The sequence below is a fragment of the Pecten maximus genome, chromosome 17, assembly GCF_902652985.1.
Source record: "Pecten maximus chromosome 17, xPecMax1.1, whole genome shotgun sequence".
NCBI lineage: Eukaryota > Metazoa > Mollusca > Bivalvia > Pectinida > Pectinidae > Pecten > Pecten maximus.
Window position 1 is genome coordinate 15523076 of NC_047031.1, and position 22173 is coordinate 15545248.

Genomic DNA, 22173 nt, shown 5'->3' on the forward strand with positions numbered 1-22173 from the left:
GGGTTTTTTAAATAAAGTTCGAACTAGAGATGTGATGATGCTTCGTGGCGCGTAAAACATTTCCAGGCTCTGTATCCAAATTGCAGGTCTGCCAAACTTTATCCATGAAAGTGCTAATTTCTAACGTAGACATTTCGCAGTGGACGAATGCATGTTAATTTGCGTTAAGAAAACAACGTGATTTTTTTCATATTGTTATATTTACATATGCTACGTATTCGATGCATACTTTACGCTATTACCTAATTATCTGTAGATAAATAATTCATTACACCCAGAATAAATTGTATCCAGTCTCAATATTTTGTTATAACTTTCGGTCTTATAAACGATCATTATCAGGTCTTCTTAATTGTTGTTAATTACATATATCCCATATAATTTTATGCATTGTTTTAAGAAGCATTGTATATGCTGTCAACGATACATCATCTTTAGATTCATTAACACATATTGTTTATCAGATTGATAAAATAAAAAAAAAACATGTATATAAGAATCATGGTAATTATTTGTAAAAACAATATGACTGGAAGTATGTTCTGACGAAAATAACAAACTAACACCCATTCCTCTGGTATTGAATGTATGCAATTCTGGTAGATTTGATGGTCAATGGTGGCCAATGTATTCGATTTCGTCTGGTAGATTTGATGGTCGATGGTGGCCAATGTGTCCATGATAACGCTGTGATAATCTGTTTGTAACTTGTTTATCTTGTAAAAACGCTGAAGTATATTTTGTAAATGTGTATAGATATTGTGGAATACTTTGAATGTCGATTTTGAAATAAAATTTCGTCCTGATTGGTTGATATTTTATTTTTGTCCTGATGGGTTATATTGTGTTCTGTTTTGTTACTACTCGTTGATACTTTGGTATACTCTATATTCTGGAATGCTGGTACAGTTTTATGTTAACTGTTGTGTTACCATGGGAATGGAAATGATGTGCGAAAGTCGTATTGTATATGATGTTCACTATATATCAACACATTTACGTAAACAAGCTAATGTGATAAAGATACTAATGATATTTCTCTCCTTTTTATCAGTTTATTATGATCACTTAAATGATAACGTACAGTAATGTAGTTGGATACTAATTTGCTGTGTTGTATTTGCCGGTATCACATCTTCAGACACGTACGATATCAATACACGGCCATCACAAGATTATCCAATCACGTGCTCTCCTCCGGTATACAGATTGTAATCCTCTATCCTGGCTGCACTATTACACGATGGCCCCTTACAACAAAAGTAACACACTTCCGGTTGATCTAAGGGGCCCTTTTCTGTATTATACATGCCTAGACAAACTGGGTTATTCATAGACTGAATCCACCATTTATCATAGCAGTCCTCTTCTCCAACACACCTACAGAATAAAATAAAAATGTCTTTTGTTTATTATCATTATTTTAAGATATCTAAAACAATAACATTTATAAACATTTTTCTGCCCAAAGAAGCTTATGATGGTAGAAAGTCATAAAGGAAAAGCCTTCGTTGGTAATATATTGTCAGCTACAAAAAAATGATGTCATTTTTCATCCTTTAATCTTCGGTTGATTTTGTTATACATTGTATACATGTGTATTTATATAGGGCAAAGAAGTAATTCTAACAGTGTGCATTTATATATACATGTATATACATATGTTGAATGTCAATCGAAAGATTTAAGATGTCAACCTAAACATATAATGTGTCAACCTAAATATACAAAATGTCAACCTAAAGATACAAGATGTCAACTTTAAGATACAACATGTCAACCTAAAGATACAATAGGTCAACCTAAAAATACATGATATCAACCTAAACATACAACATGTCAACTTCAACTTACAAGATGATAATGACAATGGGTTGACCTTTGACATTATGTCGGAGATCAGTCTACAACACGGAAAGGACATACAGGATATTCCATCGGCATTGGAGTAATTCATATATATGATTCCTACCTCGTTTCAAACACAATGGATATTCTGAGGCGAGATTCAAAACTTCCTGGGAAACACTATTTTGTAAATTAGACTGTGATATCCAACATACATCCTTCTCATATCTAGATTTGTCTTAAACATTCATGGTACATAATTAACTGATAATTATGATCCTATAATGACAACACCAAAACACCGTGTCTAGTCCTGGCATTACTTACTCCCGTTTGAACTTTCGCAGACCATTCCGGTCCTGAGTGATGGTATTCATACAGAAGTCTTTTCCTGGTGCGCATGCGTCCAAGTCGTCTGATTTACAATCAGTCTCGTTGCATTTGTAACAGGAAGTGGATGCGACAGTGTGGGTCACAGAGATGTGTTGCCCTTTTGTGCTTGTCTGTGTCACCGGAATGATGACCGAAGGCGCATGCGTCATTGTTCTTGCAGTAGAAGGCGCATGCGTTAAGGGTGTCACATTAATCGGCGATGTTGTCGATGTGGACGTCGACATAGCAGTTGTTGTTTGACTTAGAGTGGTAGGTTTTGTAACCAGGACTTTGAATTTCCCGACATCAGCATCGCGGAAATATACTACAAAATAAACGAAAAAATAAAGTGTAACGTTTAATATGCTTTCATGTTCTTTTACAGTGATGAGGCCAGATGACAGATTTGAATAATATACATTACATAATTAACATTAATATTACTATAGCTAAGATTTTTTAATGTATCTTTAAGTGAAAGTATCTGTCTTGCTCATGGATTTTTTCTATTGAAGTCAGGTTTACTTTTGTATGAAGTTAAAGCAACAATATCGCGTGTCAACAAACTGTGATTCAAAATTTAATTACAATTTACTTTTAAAAAACAATGAGACAAGGTAAATCTAAAGTTGAGAGTCCATAAACAATCCCTGGAATGTTAGGCTTGAATTGTTTTTTCTCAAAGTCAGCTGAAGTCAAAATGCAATAAAAAAATTGCTGAAACGGTAGGCTTGTGTTGTTTTATCAAAGTCAGATGAAGTTAAAATCCCATAAACAATCGCTGGAATGCGGCAAGCTTGAATTGTTTAATCAACGCGAGCATAAGTTTAAATTCCTTACAAAATAATTTGTATGATTCAGTACACTTCCATCATGATCAGAATTTAAAACCTTACTGTCTCCACACTGACACAGGTGACAATTTTGGCCGATTGTTCGTAGGATGCATATTTGTGTCGGGCAATCGTTTTCATTTGTTAGACATAAATGTTCGGGGTCTTCTGTAGGTCCAGGCTCAGTCGTGGTCTTTGCTAATGTAACATGGTCCTGTGATGGTAGCTGACTTGACGATTCTAATGGAAAATTGATTGAGAATATTTACAATATTGTTGCAATTGCAAACGTTAAATAGATTGTAAGAACAGTAATGCTATACTAGTCATGTGTTCAAGATATCCAGATAATTCGTAAAGTTGCTAGAATACTTGAAATATTTCAAAATAAAACAGAAGCAAAGTAAGCAGAGGCTCACATATATACATGTATATTCAATACTGTGTACTTATTAATATTCGCGGGGAATTAAATGTCGATAAATTGGGGTCATTAAAATCATTGCTGCTGTAAATCATTAATATATGTTATTATATAAATGCACACACAATGTTCAGAAGAGTTCGCCTATTTACTGTAAAATGCTTACAAAGCGGTTTCAAACGAATTTGAATCCTGCAATCAAGTTCCACTGGGACAGCCGCGAAATATTAGACCCGCGAAATAAAAAGAATATACAATGCATATCATCAGCACACAACGGAATGTATACGTTGTATCTTTTATAGTGTCATCTCACTGAAATGTCATATCGCAGTTACACTGACATGACATCTCTCCCAGTCAATAGTTATTTTAAATTCTTACTATGTTACATCAGGAAATAAGATTCCGGCAAAATGACAGTATTCCGTTGAAATAACACCCAACTTAACTAGAAATTCGGGTTTAAAGTTCCTGAATATTTTTTTAATTCTGCATTTTTCAAATATACCTTTTTAAACGTAATATTTCAAACAATTGACAAAATAAGTAGAAAATATTTGTTGTACATATTGTCTGATGTCAACTTGAAAACGTATCCCCGCGTTGACATCTACCTAGAAACAAGTAAAAAAAAGAAAACAACAACAACAACAACAACAACAACGCCGATGTGGTAAAATGGTAGGTGTGGAAAGGAAATTCTACGACGGATGTATGATTTCCATATAGCCATTCCTTGTCGAAAGTATTCAAATAGAAGTACACTTACCATGTGTATGGGAGTAGAAAAATCCTATGCCATTAGGAATCTGTTGGCTGTTGTCAAATCCATTTCCTCCCTGAACAGGCCCAGAAAAAGCTACATGTGTGTTGTGACCAGGAGCGAAATGGAGATTTCGAATCCTCTGATTAGCTGTCATGGAACAAAACTTTTCTCGGGAATTTGTACACAATAACAAACTTACATTTCCTGTATTTATACATGGGTATTAAGCTGTCAACGCAAAGAACGTGATGTTTCACCATTCGTGGCAATAATGAGTAGAAGTAGAAAGGTAAAGTATTTCACCAGTAAAGTTTTGCTCATCAAAGATATGTTTTCACTCCGTTTCATGTCTAATAATAGTCTAAATTATCTTAAATGATAGTTTTATTGATTTAACGGCCCATGAACAACCAGGGTAATACTGGTTCGCCCGTTGTCAGTATAATGTGACCGGGTGGGGTGTGCTGCTGGGTGTCTTCGGCAGTATGCTTCAGTGAGGTAGCACTATAAATCGGCAAAAGTTCCGGCCTATCACAAGGAGACTTAACACGAACATGCCGCAGCCTCCCAAAAAACACATACGCACTCACCACACGCATGCATGTCGCACGCATAAGAGGCCGTCCTTAAATGACCTTAGCTGTTAATAGGACGTTAAACAAAATAAACCAAACCAAACCAAACATACGAGGATGGGTGTCATGTTGACATCTAGAGGAAAAAATCTGCTTTCTACTTATTTGGTTGTGTGCAATAATTATGCAAAGTATAAGCACGATTTAAATGCTGGGATTGGTCGAACAACATCATGCAGGGGTGTTTTTTGTTTCATTGTTGCAATGTATTATTACTATATTGTATACAATGTTTGTGGTAACAATTTAAAATCAGAATATGTTACTCATTCTAATAACGTCTTGTAAGTAATGCGTATTTTAAACGTTATTTTTAAATGTTACCTGGTGAGGCTTTCACGCAGTCGCAGACCTGACAGGAAGTAGGCTTGGAAAACTCTTCCACATCGGTGATAGAGCAGTTTGAGGGACATAAACTGGAAGTGACGTCACATGGATTTTGTAGTGCGACGAAAGTCTGACCTATTGAAAAATGAATAGAGTTGGGTCAACAGGTTAATAGATAATTCACGGTACAAATGTACATAACACTTTAAAAAAAATTATCATCCAATATCCAATATAAGACAATGCTATGGAATTGATGTTCCTCTGCTACATTTAATCAGACGTAAATTGATCTGTCCTTATTCCCTTCTTAACTTCAAAATGGCTGGTTAAAAGCATAACTGACTAATCTATGAAAGGATGAATTCATCAACATTGACATTAAAATCCCCAGCAGACTGATCAGGTATAATACGCCATGCATGTCAATGTAACTTACCATCTGGACAAGAACAATGATAGCAATTCCACGACCCCACTCTGTAGTCAGTCACGTGACACGATGATGGACAGTCTTCCTCTTTAGGTAGGCAAAACATTTCCAACAATTTTGCGGGATCTTCAATAAAAATACTTAATAAGCACAAAAAAGCATCCTGTTTTGTTTAATCAACCATAAACAAGCAAATCTGAAATTTGTAATAACCTGTAGAATGAAACGGCTATGGTCATTTAAGGACTGCCTCACGTGAGAATGTTTTATATTACTAACTCACTGAAGCATATTGTCGAAGACACCCAGTAGGGCACCATAACCGATTACATCATATTGTCAACGGCGAACCAGTCATCCCACTCAAAAATGCTGAGCGTTAAGCGGGAGTAGTAAAAACTACATTTTTTATAGATTCTATGTCAAGGTGATAAGTAATACCGTAGTTATGTTTGGATAAAACTAATGTTCCGAACTCAAATCCTTCTGTTCCATTTGATCATTCATTTGAATGCATGTAAACTCCGTGCCATTGGTGGAGCATATTAACTCTAGTCATATATGTTAGTGAAAAAAGTTAATGTGAAAAGTTTGTTTGTGGACAATAATAATGATATATGTCATGACTAATGATTTAGTTACCTATAGTTGTAGGTGGCGCTGTGGGTTCCATTGTAGTGGTAGGACGTTTGGTAACATGTGCGACAGAAGGGTCTGAAAAACACCCCAGAAAACATGACATGCTTATGACAACTTATGGAACTAATTCTTTCAATATAGTTCTGTTTGTTTGATTTTTGTTGGTAATTTTGAAATAAGGACTCCGTGAAGTAGCTTTTTGCTACCTTATTGGATAATCTAGGAAGGTCCGTTGCAAGAAATTCGGATCAACACCTGGAAAAATGTTCTTATCTAAGAACAAAATTGCGAGAGCCCAGAAAAAAAAAAGAAGAAAACAAAGCACAAAACACAGAAAGAAAGAGCAGGCAGGAGTAGAAGAGAGAAAAACAAGAAAGAATGGTAAGATAGGTGTTAAAATGAGGGCGAATATCTAATTTGATCAAAGAGGCTGATCTTTTAGACGCCTCTTGCTATTAATATGTAAGAATACACTCACGGTTGACAACCGTAATAAAATTGTATTTATAAGATTTTACTATTAATCAAATAATGCGTTCGACAGATCTATATATATATTATAAAACATATTTAAACAGAAAAAAAACGGGACATGAAGCCGCTTTGGTTCTTACTTCTTTAATGATGTGTTCTATGTCAACAGTGCAGACATCCCAAGCAATTCTAGATCAATCATTTGGCAATACAATATCTGTGTCCCAACAATAGCTTTTTATCAACATATTAGAAAAAATTCTGCTGAATCGAGAAATTGTCCTTTCATCATCAGTAAGGTTAAGCTTTAATGTTTTCGTCTAATACTGCTACATTGTATTAATGGCGCCAACCCCTCGTCGAAGGATCGATAATCTTTCTGTTACGAAACCTCTATTTCATTGATTAATTAATCTATAGATTATCGATATTTATCTATCTTACTTGGACCCTGCCTATCCACACATTGACAGATACGGCATCCATTTGGTTTAACGGGCATGTGCTGACCAGGTGGACAGGAGAATATAGGGCAAGTGAAGAACGGCATGCATGGTCTGTTCCAGAATTCATGGTGCATCACTATAATAAATATATATAATAGGTAGTCTGTTTCAAAATTCAGGGTAAATGACTATGATCAATCTATCAAAATTCAAAGTCTGTTCCAGAATTCATGGTGCATCACTATAATAAATAGATATAATAGGTAGTCTGTTTCAAAATCCAGGGTAAATCACTATGATAAATTTATCAAAATTCAAAGTCTGTTCCAGAATCCATGGTCCATCACTGTAATTAATGTATAGAATAGTCTTTTTTTTCAAAATTCAGAGTGCATCACTGCAAGACATGTTATAAAATCATTTGTTTGTTTCAGAACTGGGCATATTACTTGCAGAACCTTGTTAAATGTGCCAACCACACCATACCTGTTATCATTACAGTTAATATTCTATGTTTTACCTTTTGTGATGACGATTCTGTTCTAATGTACAGTAATCATGACATTTGACCTTCAGATATGAAAACTAGTCCGGAAAATACAATCCTTAAAGATATATCTTTTTGTACACTATTGAGTTTGATCGGTACGACATATTACTATTGTGCAGAGAGCGATTTTTCTCTACTTTTTTCAATCTGAAAATCATTCCAACGCGCAGCTTAAAGTCGTCTAAAAAGAATATAGGTTGAGTTCCAATGTACATATACCTGTTAAACCGATGTCAGAGTCGACTGAAAAAACGACCCCTTTGCCATTGTCTCCATGTCTCAAATGTACATAGATTCGCCCTCCCCAAAAGTACTACTATATAATCACTATCAGGTCCAGACAGTACCATACGTACTTTCTTGACCTTGGTGTCCAGGAACCTGCTGTCTATTCAGAAAGTTGCGCTCCACCTTCGAAATTCCGCCTGAAATAATAAATTGAACACGTTGTATACTACAGTAGGACCAATATAACATAATGGTATGGCACAGTGCATCAATTGTCCACATTATATTTTAAAACAAAACAACATCTTCTAAAAATTATGAAATGTATCGATTCATGGGGCTATTAGATTTCTCCATCCAGATTCTGACATTTATGTTTCCTACTTAAATCGCCTCCATATCATCAACATGTTTAGGTCCTCGTCATCCTAGAATGCATGATATGGTTTTATTCATTTTTACTCTATTTTACCCTATATTTGTGTTTTAAGGTACTAATATATTGCATGTATTTCATATTATTTTTTGCCTTCACGTCCATTTTTAAGCTATACAACTTTTATTTAAGGATTGATTGTCAATTTTGTTGCTTGCATGGACTGATGTAGGGAAGTGAACCTCGTGCAAATGAAGCAGTAGTGAACCTCGTGCAAATGAAGTGAACTGCTTCATTTGCACGAGGTTCACTTCCCTTCATCAGTCCATGCAAGCAACAAAATTGACAATCAATCCTTATATTTACGTTAACCAAACTTAAAAACTTCGCCACCAGATTGCAAAATTCGGTCACAACGGTGTGACGTAAGTATGTCATTCTGTAACATTGTTATACTTATCGTACATGTGTGCACAGTAGTAGAACAGCAGACAGTCAGCTATTCTCGTCGCCAAGGCAACACAAAATATAGTCCCATACACGTTTTCATTATGACGATGTTGATACACATAAATACGATATTTTCAAGGTAAAATATTCATTTATACAAATATTTATGATATTATATAATAAAGACTTAGCAATACCCATATAAATACGAATTTAAAGTACAGTGTTGACAGTATAGTATGTGTGTGATTTGGTCACTCGAGACACAGGTTAAAACAATGAGCACAAGATTAACGTGACGACAGGCTGTTCAGTGAAATATCACAACATTAAAAAACAGAGTTTATATACTCTCTAAAGCCTTGACATTTTTTTTTATTTTGTAAGGTTTTATAATTTGAGTGAATGTTGGATTTTTAGTCTTTCGATTATTTATAGATGTCATATGTTACTCAACATTTAACGCCGAACCCCTGTGACCGTATGTGATGCAGTCGAATAGCCGGGATATTCAGAGCTCCAGAAAAAGTGTAACAATGTGGATTTTAGTCGCAAATTAGCTGATGATGTACATTGTACTCTTGAAATATTGTATTTCATTGTCGTACTGGCGTTTTGGGATGTAAATTCTGATAACAGTAAGTAAAGAAACATTGATTTGAAAATCGCGGTATTTTTCTTTTTTTTTTTTTTTTTTTTTTTAGCTTTCAAAATTTTTTATTTTCTTCCATACATATGCATACACGTAGCAATACATAATATTGGTGTATATTTAATTGCAACAATGACACTTTTTCATACGCTTAATAAAAAATTCGCTCATCAATACATGAAGTATACCTCAGATGCAGTTTCGTCCCAATACATTAAATCGTGCAATCGTATAAAATGAAAGTGTTCATCACGATATCATATTATCTCATTGTGTAATGTGGCTGATAGAACATGCTCTTTTATATATATATATATATATATATATATATATATATTTATTGTGTTGCTATAGCTATTTGTGGTATACCTCAGGTAAGGATATTGCCATATTAGTTCAGAAGAAAACTTTTTATACATGTAGATATAAAAAAAAAAAAACATACATAAAGACTTCTTACATGCACAGACTCATACTTTAACAGTAATAGAGTTCTAAAAGTAACAATAACAAGTTTTTCTTTTTTTTGATTTGTTACGTTACAAGTGCTTTCAAATCAACCCATCGTTTTTCAAATTTTTGGACAGTCATATTTTTCCTATGAATGTACTGTTCAATTTTGTAATGTTTTTCCAGTTCCATTTTGAATATAAATAGAGCAGGCAGATGATTTTTATACTTTTGCTTGTATATGTGCAATTTTGCTAAAACAATAATTAAGTTTATGTTGTTTATTTCGTTGTCCGTTTTCCCAAGGATAACATCTGAATTAATCAAACTCAGAGTTTTCCCGGTTTTGTTTTCTACCCATGTGGTGAATTCTTGCCAAAATTTTGTAACAAGAGTACATTCCCAAAACAAGTGGATTATTGATTCTATATTTGCTTTACAAAATGAGCATACAGGCGAGTTAATTACACCTATCATACGCAGGTATTTGTTTGTGCTAATGATTCTGTGAGTAATTCGGTATTGGAACCATTGAAGTGTTGAGTCCGAGGTTAACTTAAATATTATAAAGTTATTCTTTTCCCACCAATATTGATTTTGATGTATATCAAGTTCAAGTGACCATTTGACTTTGTATTTATCATTTGTAGATAAATCTTTAATAAAAAGATTATATATCGAGAGTCCTCGTTGTTTATTTGTTAAGATGTGATAAATGTACTTTTGACAATGTGGAAGTATAATAGTGGAATTATAATTTCTCAGAAAAGGCCATTTAGACAGAATGGTATTCCTGATGCCATAAAACTGAGTTAGTATTGGTGAAAAAGAAACTTTTTCGCAAAATTCTTCATAGTTTTCAATTAATTTACCTTGGTCATTACATAAGTCATACACATAACATATCCCTTTTCGTGACCATTGTTTAAAATGTAAGGTCTTGTTATCAATCTTTATTTCTGGATTGTGCCACAAGGGACGATACAAAACACTTTCTTCGTTGCATGGAAGGTACAAAAAACAATGTATATTTTCAAGGACTTCTTTCCAGAACAGATTTTTAATAGATTTCGACTTTTTTCTCCAATAGTCCGCCCCATATGAAATAATAGTAAATTTTGATTCGCCAATCACTTCTTCAAAAAGGTAGGTCCATGAATTCTCATTTGTTAACAGGCGTTTTATCCAGGATAGTTTCATGGATTTAATGAAAGCATCAATTTGAACCATTTTAAGACCGCCATCTTTGTAATTTTGAACTATCAGGTTTCTCGAGATTCTGTCGTTTTTCCTGCCCCATATAAAATTGTATAAAAGTCTTTCTAGGATTTTTACAAAGTCCTTATCAGGTCTTGGAATACTTATAAATAAATGTGTTAATTTAGAAAGAATGATGCTTTTAACAACTGTAATTCTACCTATTGGACTAAGACACCTCTTTGACCATATGTGAATGAGAGTTTTAATTTCTTTAAGTTTGTCACAGTAATTCAAGTCAGCAAGCTCTGACAGATTCGGACTAAATTTCACTCCTGGGAAAGTGAATGGTTCATTTGACCAAGAAAGGTTATTATTAGCACATATCCTATCTGTACTTAATTTTTTAGTTCCAAACCATATACACTTTGTTTTTTCGATGTTGGGTTTTAACCCAGAGTATTTGGCGTATTGAGGAAAATCGCGGTATTCGACAGCTGGAAACTTGTGTCCTCCATGTAGCGTCGTTCAAGCTTGAATAGACAACCAGATTTGATGCTAATAACTTCAGTCGGCAGGTGCCGGTGTATTCTTCACATTGTAAAACAGGCATGGTCTTCACACAAACTGATGACGTAGTTATCATGTACACAACAAGGGAGCACTCATTATACAGAATGGGGGTGACCATTATTTATGTTAAAGTTTATACGATAACTATCGTCACATCCCCCTCGTTTAGCACTTTAATTTAGTTCAGAGTTTCCCTTACTTACAGTCACTACAAACGCGGTTGTGCCATTTGACCTACACTGTCCTAACAGACTTATTAACACAACAACTAACTATAAACGTTTAACAAACTAACTACTAGGTGATCTGGAAAGTCCTTGGAACAATGTCTAAACAACCTACAATATGACTAGATAAGTGTTCTGTATGATTCAGAGATTCACATAAAGATTACGTAGAGTATCTTTAAATTAACAAACACACTACTGACTAGACATCTAGATAAACACGTGTATTTTGGCACTTCACTGTTGTTTTCGGTCGCGATTCAAGATGCACACGTAGTCATTCAGGTAATTCGGTCTGTTCACTTCACGATTGGACCTCCTGAGCGTGACCTCTGCATGTGGCTCCTCATGGTCAGTAGTGGGAGGTGCCTGGTCCTCGTTGACATTCGGTGTGTCTGGAACATCTCCTTCTGGTGTCGCATTTAACTGACCATCATCCTCTGTGAAAACTTCAGGAGTCTTATGGAGATGACGCCGGTTTCTCCGATAAGTCGAACCCTCTTCAGTTTGAACCTTGTATGATCGAATGTTGACTTTTCCCTTTACACGGGCTTTAGTCCATTCCTTCCCTGGTTCTGTCGGTTTCATTCTGACCGTTTCTCCAGGCATCAGTTCAGCTAACGCCTTAGTGCCGCGATTGTAGTAATGTTGTTCTTTTCCTTTTCTTTGGTTTATGTCTTTCCTTGTCTCCGACGTAGGAATTGTGCTTGGCTCCAATAATGGCGTTGTTAATGGAAGCAAAGTCCTAGTCCTTCTACCGTACAGTCTTTGCACTGGGGATGACTTCACTATCTCTCCTGGCGTGTTCCGCCAATCCAAAATAGCAAGATAAGGGTCCCGTCGATCCTTCCTTGATTTTTCCAGAATTCGCTTGACAGTTCTCACCGCATTTTCCACCTTACCATTGGACTGTGGATATCTTGGTGAACTAGTGATGTGTTGGAATTCATATTCTTTCGAAAAATCTGAGAATTGTTTTCCGTTGAATGGTGGACCATTGTCAGACATTACTATGCATGGTAACCCATACCGCGAGAAATGAGACTTTAACTTTCTGATGACCTCGTTGCCCTTCTTGTCATGGAGGCGGTCAATCTCAACAAAATCAGAATAGTAGTCCACAGTGAGAAGGTAATCTTTTCCAGCTGTATGGAACAAATCCACACCTACTTTCTCCCATGGCCGATTCGGGGTTTCGTGTGGTATCATGGGCTCTCGGCTATTTTCAGCTGAGTAAGTATTGCAAGTCTTGCATGCCTGAATATGTTTTTCAAAATCTGAATACAGGTTTGGCCAATATAACGACTCCTTCGCTCTTCGCAAGCATCCCTGAAGGCCGATATGACTGGAATGCGCCCTTTCTATCATGTTTTGGCGCTCCGAGAATGGAACTATGACACGGTCGTTCTTGAAGACCAACCCGTTCTGGATCGTTAGCTCCTCTCGAAATGGGAAGTATTTTTTTACTGCTAGAGAAAGTTGTTCCATGCTGTCCGGCCAGCCCCTGCGAATGACACACATTAGCTCTGCAAGATTGGTATCAGTTTTGGTGGCTCGTTGTAACCTACACAAAGTCTCGGTCGATACTGCCAGATGCTTTACACCATTTACCTGTTCCACTTCTATGTTGTGACTAATATTTCGCCTTTCTTCATCAGTTGACGGCAAAAATGCCCTGCTCAATGTATCAGCCATGTACATGTGTGTGCCTTTTTTGTAGATAATTGTATAGTCAAACCGCTGTAGATTGAGTAGCATCCGTTGTAATGGCTTTGGAGTGCTGAACAAGTTCTTCTTGTGGATAATCTCCAAAGGTTTGTGATCAGACTCGACAATCACTTTGTTTCCATATGTGTACTGCTCAAACTTTGTCATTCCAAAAACCACAGCTAGCAGCTCCTTCTCGATCTGGGCGTAGTTGCACTCGGTAGACGTAAGCGCTCTTGACGCATACCCCACTGGGTGTCCTTCTTGGAGGAGGCAGGCTCCTAGCCCGTACTCCGATGCATCACACTGTAATATTGTCTGTTTCTTTGGGTCAAAATACCTCAACACCGGAGTGTCGGATAGTGTTGCCTTTATCTCACTAAATGCTTGGCCATGTACAGCCTCATCCCAAACAAACTCAGAGTCCTTTTTCAAAAGGTCGCGTAAAGGAGAAGTCAGCTCAGACAGCCGTGGTGCGGATTTTTGCACAAAATTGATCATTCCCAGTAGACGTTGTATGCCTGCCTTGTCCTTGGGAGTGGGCATCTCAGTGATGGCATTGACCTTCGCCGGATCCATTTCTAAACCTCTTTCTGAGATTACGTGGCCCAAGTATGTGACAGAACTTAGACAAAGCTTTAATTTTTCCTTGTTCAGTTTGATATTCTTCTCGCGGCATCTGTCGAACAAAGCATGGAGTTTCCGGTCATGATCTTGCCTTGCCTCTGCGTCAGTGTCACCGCATCCAAACACAACGATGTCATCATGTATTGCCTTGGTTCCCTCTAGACCCTCCAGTGCTTCATCCAGCCTACGTTGAAACTCTTCTGGCGCTGGGGAGATACCAAAAGGCATTCTTATCCACCGATAATGGCCCCATGGCGTGCCAAATGTCGTCAAATAACTGCTTTCCTCATCCAACTCAATATGCCAGAACCCATCCTTGGCATCTACTACTGAGAACAGTCGTGCTTTGTTTAGCTCTGGAAGAATGTCCTCAATTGTCGGCATCGCATAATTATTCCTCTTGAGTGCTTTGTTTAGCGGTCTGGGATCAATACAGAGTCTCAAGTTCCCATTGTGCTTCTTAACCACCACAATCGATGAAATCCAGTCTGCTGGGGTGGTAACTGGTGTTATCACACCAAGGTTTGTTAGTCGCATCAGTTCGTCCTGGACCCTATCTTTCAATGACACTGGTATTCGTCTCACTGGTATTTTGGTAGGTGGCACAGTGGGGTCTACCTCGAGGTGGAGTTTGCCTGCTAACTTCCCAAGTCCTTCAAACATGGTGTTGTCGGTCGTTGATGCCTGTAGGACTTCCTCCTTCGGAGCCTCAGTTTTCGGATATAAGTTATGTTTATTCACAGTAATCAGATTCATGGCCTGTATCACACGTGCTCCTAGGATAGGCTTTACTGTTTGGTCGACAACTACAAATTCCACTGAATATTTTTTCCGGTTTTTCGGGTTACGGACCTGCACTCGTCTGACTCCAACTGGTGTCATCTCTGATTGATTGAACATCACTAGGGTCATGTCCGTCTCTGACAACTTTTCCAATTGAGGGTCATCAAACACTTGTAAATACTTTGATTTAGGCAACACATTGACGGTTGATCCACTGTCCAGCTGGCATTCTACCAACACCCCATTTATGTCAATGATAGTGTGAATCTTATTAGGCTGACCAACGTGTTTTATTGAGTTTACATCCTTCTTATGCACCGTAAATATAAACTCTTCATCTGAGCTTTCATTCACTTCCTCCAGCTGATATACCTTTGGTCTGTTCCTCCTATTCTGATTCCCATACCCTTGGCGAGGTTTTGACCTACATTTTTTTGCGAAGTGATTCAATTTCCCGCAAGCTGCACATACTTTTCCCCATGCTGGACATCGCTCCTCATCATGACGGAAACCACATGCATCACAGCTTATCATGGATTTCTGGGACTGTCTCTTGTGTGTTCCTGCACTGTTCCGTGTTTTTTCCTGTGACTGAGAGTGGTTGCTTTCTTTCTTTCCACATGCCTTAACTTCCTCACTAGTTATGTCTTTCATATGTTGAAATGATTTCTCAAAAGACCGACAGATGTCTATGCATTTTTTTAATGTCAGAGACTGATCTTGCAGCAGTTTCTTTCTTATCGCGTTTTCTCGGACACCCATGACTATTCTATCCCTAATAAAACTCTCTTCTAATGTACCGTAATTGCATGTTTTTGCTAGTGACCTTAATGCCGCTACGTATGCGTCGATTGTCTCCCCTTGGTCCTGTGCTCTGTTGTTGAACAGATACCGCTCATATGTTTCATTTGTTTGCCCTATGCAAAATCTTTCAAATTTCTCTAGCACTTTGGTTATGTCAGTCTTATCACTGCTGTTGTCGAACGTAAGACCATCGTATATTTGTAACGCGTCGGGCCCTATGTACGTTAGTAACGTAGCTGTTCTCAGCTCCTTGGTTTTATTGATTAGACTACTTGCAATTTCGTAATTGTCCCAAATTAGGCGGAATTTCTTCCAGTTCGAGCAAAGATTGCCTCGCAACTCCAATGCCGCTGGTACAGGCAGGTTTGAAGGTACTTGAACTACAATGGGCGCGCTATTGCCAGTGTTGGCCATGTTTACAGTTCGTTATTCTTACGAGATCTATATGTCCTTATTATACATTAATTCTAATAATGTCGCTTCGTGTGAACGTTCTAGTCCTACCAAACACTTTTGACACCATGTAGCGTCGTTCAAGCTTGAATAGACAACCAGATTTGATGCTAATAACTTCAGTCGGCAGGTGCCGGTGTATTCTTCACATTGTAAAACAGGCATGGTCTTCACACAAACTGATGACGTAGTTATCATGTACACAACAAGGGAGCACTCATTATACAGAATGGGGGTGACCATTATTTATGTTAAAGTTTATACGATAACTATCGTCACACTCCATAGGTTTAGATTAAGTCAAATTACAACAATAATGTGTCCCTGTGCTCGATATAGCATACTGCTGCTACAGTCTGTTTTGTGTTGTTAAATAGTGTTAAAATTGAGGTTTATTTTCTGTGACCACTAAAATGGTATCAAGCATGGCATTCGAGATACAGCTAACGTTAGACCTACTGCGCTACGTAGGTCATGAGCTCGGTGCTATTGAGAGTGTCAGTGTTCTGTCAGATCCTGTTTTCTAAACTGTCTGCATTATACTGGCATTTTTATTAGCACACAAAGCGGCTATTCCACTTGTGTTCATATACGTTTATAACAATGTTACACAATTCACAAAATGAAAGTGCATTCAAGTCTGAGGCGGTACAGAACTCCATCGCCATTGTAAACTCAGTGAATGTATTCACACGCCGGCAAGAAAGTGATTCGTCTCTCAGAACAGAAGCACGCGACCCATAATCTTCAACGGGAAATGAAGTGATCTGAGTTTACTATGTTCATTGAGGCGGAGCGAAGTGAAAGTGTAAATATTATCATTTGTTTGCAAAGCGGTATTTTCTTATTGCAGTCTGTTACAGACGAACTTATTATCAAATCTATATACAATTGTAGTCAATCGACGTTAAGATTATGTACGATAACACCATTATCACGTATTAAAATTCAAACTCTTTTTTTATTCTCTTCACTAAACATTGATCATCGTTGGTGAAAACGTTATACATCTATTAAACAGTACACTAACATACTAAAACGACTGATTCCAGATTTCCATTTGATGGTAAATAATAATGTATAGGAGTAGACACTGATAGATTATAAAGTGTCTGTAGACACTGCTGGACTATAAATTGTCTGTAGACACTGCTGGACTATAAAGTGTTTGTAGACACTACTGGACTATAAAGTGTCTGTAGACACTGCTGGACTATAAAGTGTCTGTAGACACTACTGGACTATAAAGTGTCTGTAGACACTACTGGACTGTAAAGTGTCTGTAGACACTACTGGACTGTAAAGTGTATGTAGAAACTACTGGACTATAAAGTGTCTGTAGACACTACTGGACTATAAAGTGTATGTAGACACTACTGGACTATAAAGTGTCTGTAGACACTACTCGACTATAAAGTGTCTGTATACACTACTGGACTATAAAGTGCATGTAGACACTACTGGACTATAAAGTGTATGTAGACACTACTGGACTATAAAGTGTCTGTAGACACTACTGGACTATAAAGTGTCTGTAGACACTACTGGACTATAAAGTGTCTGTAGACACTACTGGACTATAAAGTGTCTGTAGACACTGCTGGACTATAAAGTGTCTGTAGACACTACTGGACTATAAAGTGTATGTAGACACTACTGGACTATAAAGTGTCTGTAGACACTACTGGACTATAAAGTGTATGTAGACACTACTGGACTATAAAGTGTCTGTAGACACTGCTGGACTATAAAGTGTCTGTAGACACTACTGGACTATAAAGTGTCTGTAGACACTGCTGGACTATAAAGTGTCTGTAGACACTGCTGGACTATAAAGTGTATGTAGACACTACTGGACTATAAAGTGTATGTAGACACTACTGGACTATTAAGTGTCTGTAGACACTGCTGGACTATAAAGTGTCTGTAGACACTACTGGACTATAAAGTGTCTGTAGACACTGCTGGACTATAAAGTGTCTGTAGACACTGCTGGACTATAAAGTGTATGTAGACACTACTGGACTATAAAGTGTCTGTAGACACTGCTGGACTATAAAGTGTCTGTAGACACTACTGGACTATAAAGTGTATGTAGACACTACTCGACTATAAAGTGTATGTAGACACTACTGGACTATAAAGTGTCTGTAGACACTACTGGACTATAAAGTGTCTGTAGACACTACTGGACTATAAAGTGTATGTAGACACTACTGGACTATAAAGTGTCTGTAGACACTGCTGGACTATAAAGTGTCTGTAGCCACTACTGAACTATAAAGTGTATGTAGACACTACTGGACTATAAACTGTCTGTAGACACTACTGGACTATAACGTGTCTGTAGACACTACTGGACTGTTAAGTGTATGTAGACACTACTGGACTATAAAGTGTCTGTAGACACTGCTGGACTATAAAGTGTCTGTAGACACTACTGGACTATAAAGTGTCTGTAGACACTGCTGGACTATAAAGTGTCTGTAGACACTACTGGACTATAAAGTGTCTGTAGACACTGCTGGACTATAAAGTGTATGTAGACACTACTGGACTATAAAGTGTCTGTAGATACTGCTGGACTATAAAGTGTATGTAGACACTACTGGACTATAAAGTGTCTGTAGACACTACTGGACTATAAAGTGTCTGTAGACACTGCTGGACTATAAAGTGTATGTAGACACTGCTGGACTATAAAGTGTATGTAGACACTGCTGGACTATAAAGTGTCTGTAGACACTACTGGACATTAAGTGTTTGTAGACACTGCTGGACTATAAAGTGTATGTAGACACTACTGGACATTAAGTGTTTGTAGACACTGCTGGACTATAAAGTGTATGTAGACACTGCTGGACTATAAAGTGTCTGTAGACAATACTGGACTATAAAGTGTCTGTAGACACTGCTGAATTCCTATACATCTTACCTCGTATCATAGAACCTTTAGACTCTTCTCGCTTCCCAACCACAATAGACTGCTCACTGTCTACTGAAATATTTGACAGCAATGATATTGAGAGCCAAATTAAAATTTCAAATATTCGACTTTTTCTTTTAATTTTACTGATGACGAATTATAAAAATGCGAGAGTCGCATTCAGCTTAACAAGATCGTATGTCCACAATAATGTCTTCCTAATTTCCTCTACACAAATACCGATGACGTCACATTATTTTGTCACAAAACACACACTCATGATCAATTTACGGATGGTTTCACGTACCTTCTAAACGGTGATTGATGGCTGCACCAAAACAACATTCAGCTGCAGTTTCGCTTAATGTATTTCCGCTCCTATTTGGGCGATATTGTTTTACTGTTTTCTTATTAATTCACATCATTTGTTTTAAAAATCAATATTACATAAACCTTACGTCTATGATGTATATCCGGACATTCGCATCTCTCGCATGTTCTCCCGGTATCCATGGTAACATTGCTCCGTATACACTTTAATGGGCACATGGCGTTTGAGAGTACGCACGGGTTCTTCAGCTCCACGTAATGAACATTGTTTACGATAGAGTGCCCGGGAGGAAGGGCGATGGTCGTGGAGGTGGTTGGGATTACTGTTGTCGTAGGGTCTGGCCATGCTACTGAAAAAAATATATGAATGTTAATTAAAACAAAACACTTATAATCTGTGGTGTCTTTTGTACAATCCTTTGAGATTGCAGGTGGTAGACGCTGCTGGCGGACTTTAGTCCCCGAAGAGTTCCGTTACCTATAACTTGCATATCACGTGAACATTAATTTCATTATTAACTTTAAGCTCTTTAAACAACCTGAAGAAATCTTCCTTAAATCAGTGATAATTTTTAGGTTGTTTTAAATTGATATACGGGGAAAGTGCAACAAAGTCTATAGTTATAATTTATATTGATAAAGCTTGACATTAGAGAATAAATATATAATATAAAATATATCATATAAATATATCATAGCAGTTATATCAAATAAAATATATAATATATAAATATATAACTACTAAAAACTAAAACGAATACCAGACGACGGTCCTATAGCAATAATACCTTTGGACACAGCCATCTTCGAACCATGCTCTAGAGCGAGTGATTTTACGTAATACCTAATACCGTACATTTGTATGTAATGGCAGTGGTATTATTTTATTCGCATATGGTCAAACTTGGTCTAATTTACAATATTACTGATTTCGATTATACAGCTGTTTACATAATAGCACAATATAGCCATGAGTATGATCATAAGTAGTGTTAAAAAATTTCAAAACATACAATATTAAATATCACCGATATAAGTGATATGAGTACACTTTATAGATTTTTCCCTCTAAATCCATCTACACTGCGGGACTGTTTTATACCATTACCGAGGTCATTCTATACAAGATACAAGAAACTTTATTTAAAGTGGCATACATATAAACAAACAACATAAGCTCGTGCGAGCTATTATTACGACAAACATAAGTATGATAACAAAATTAGACACAACAAATGCTACATTAAGAGATATCACTGGTCAATAAACAGAATGATAAAGTTCCTCATAAATTACATGATTAAGAATAAACACTTAGAGTTTATAAAGTATAAGTAAAAGCATTAAAATAAAATAATATCATTTTTCTAAATAAAAGGCATCTCAGGTTATCACAAAAGCTTTTGAAATATCTTATTTCTAATTTCTATACCCCACAACATTGAATCTGAAACTAAAATAGCGCTCAGAATTTTATTATGAATTCAAAATAACTCAAAATAATACTACAAATAATAATCACGATAAAATTAAGATGGTAAATTTCCACTCGACTACTTTCACCTGAATCTAGAGGGTTGGTACAGAAACAGAACTCGCAGTTAGTGGAACCTGACATCCTCATCAGTCTACAGGTGATTGGACAGATGACGTCCTGGTCACGACACGGATTGACTGGGGCCACAAACTCAGGGTCGTGTGACAATACACCTGTGTAACAACAGTAAACAACGACATTAAAACAACACAGTAAATATCAACATTGTAACAACACTGTAATTCTATCTCAAAATCTATAAATATATGTTTGTAATAATATTTTAAATTCACAAGAAATTATTTGATTACATTTTCATTGGGATCTGAATGAAAGAACAATGTTTCATCCTTACACCAGGAAATTGTCTATTAGTGAAATTTTACATATTATGAATGTAAATACACGCTTTAAAGTAGCACAGACGGTTATAAATCGTATGATTTGGCTGGTAAGATGTCACTTTTAAAAAATGTGCGTGAAAGACACGCCATAAAAAAACTAATGTCACCTGTACATCAAGAAATAGACTATAAGCGATTTTTAACATATTATCAATGAATAAACGTTTTTTAAAGTAGCACATCAGGTATAAAATCAGATAGGATTATTAAACATTCAATCCACTTCCTCAACGGAGGGCACAAAATACACACACATTGCTACAAATGTAGCACCTTTTTATGCATAATCTAGCAACAGTAACAGTTTATTGCGAATCCAAACCTACACCATACAGCTGTTTTGTTCTTCTAGGTCTTCACAATGAATCACTTCCTCTCACTCTCTCCTTCCTTAAAATACGTTTAAATGAAATAAAAAATAAAAATAACCTACCGTACATCCCCAACATAAGGCAGAACACTGACCATTGTGTTTGTATTCTTCTCTTCATCATGGCTCCTGTAGGTTTTTCAAAATAATAACGCTATCATAACTATAGTGTAACCTATAAGTCAATTGGCGGACGATTAAATAAACTGAACTAATTAATCTGAAATCAGCTTATTCTATTGATACGTTTCTCATTAAAATTAAACGTTTTTAAAACATATTTGAATTGACGAAACCAAATCACGTGATGAATGTGTTTTTTGTTTTAT

At 36.6% G+C, this 22173-nt stretch overlaps 1 protein-coding gene across 2 annotated transcripts; it reads right to left on the reverse strand.

Annotated features, from left to right (window-relative positions):
* Positions 1-3: 3 nt before the first annotated feature.
* On the reverse strand, positions 4-22037 carry LOC117315413. Of its 2 annotated transcripts, none has more exons than XM_033869596.1 (13): positions 21908-22037; positions 21097-21243; positions 19662-19880; positions 19213-19275; positions 8107-8175; positions 7199-7336; positions 6284-6355; positions 5648-5767; positions 5206-5343; positions 4250-4393; positions 3117-3293; positions 2176-2545; positions 4-1380 (listed from the first exon to the last, which is right to left on the reverse strand). In XM_033869596.1, the coding sequence occupies exons 1-13, from the start codon at positions 21966-21968 to the stop codon at positions 1176-1178; spliced, it is 1923 nt and encodes a 640-aa protein (XP_033725487.1). In that variant the 5' UTR covers positions 21969-22037; the 3' UTR covers positions 4-1175. The 2 variants fall into 2 exon arrangements, with proteins under 2 accessions (XP_033725487.1, XP_033725486.1); XM_033869595.1 differs by having other exon boundaries at positions 19662-19883.
* Positions 22038-22173: the final 136 nt, after the last annotated feature.

What these genes read in the sequence shown, in the direction of transcription:
- LOC117315413 (XM_033869595.1), bottom strand. Translation starts at nt 21,968, where the DNA reads ATGATGAAGAGAAGAATACAAACACAATGGTCAGTGTTCTGCCTTATG. An exon ending in TCATTGTTCTTGTCCAGATG is followed by an intron (nt 5,344 to 5,647) that starts GTAAGTTACATT and finishes ATTTTTCAATAG; the next exon opens with GTCAGACTTTCGTCGCACTA. An exon ending in CTGCGAAAGTTCAAACGGGA is followed by an intron (nt 1,381 to 2,175) that starts GTAAGTAATGCC and finishes TTTATTCTGTAG; the next exon opens with GTGTGTTGGAGAAGAGGACT.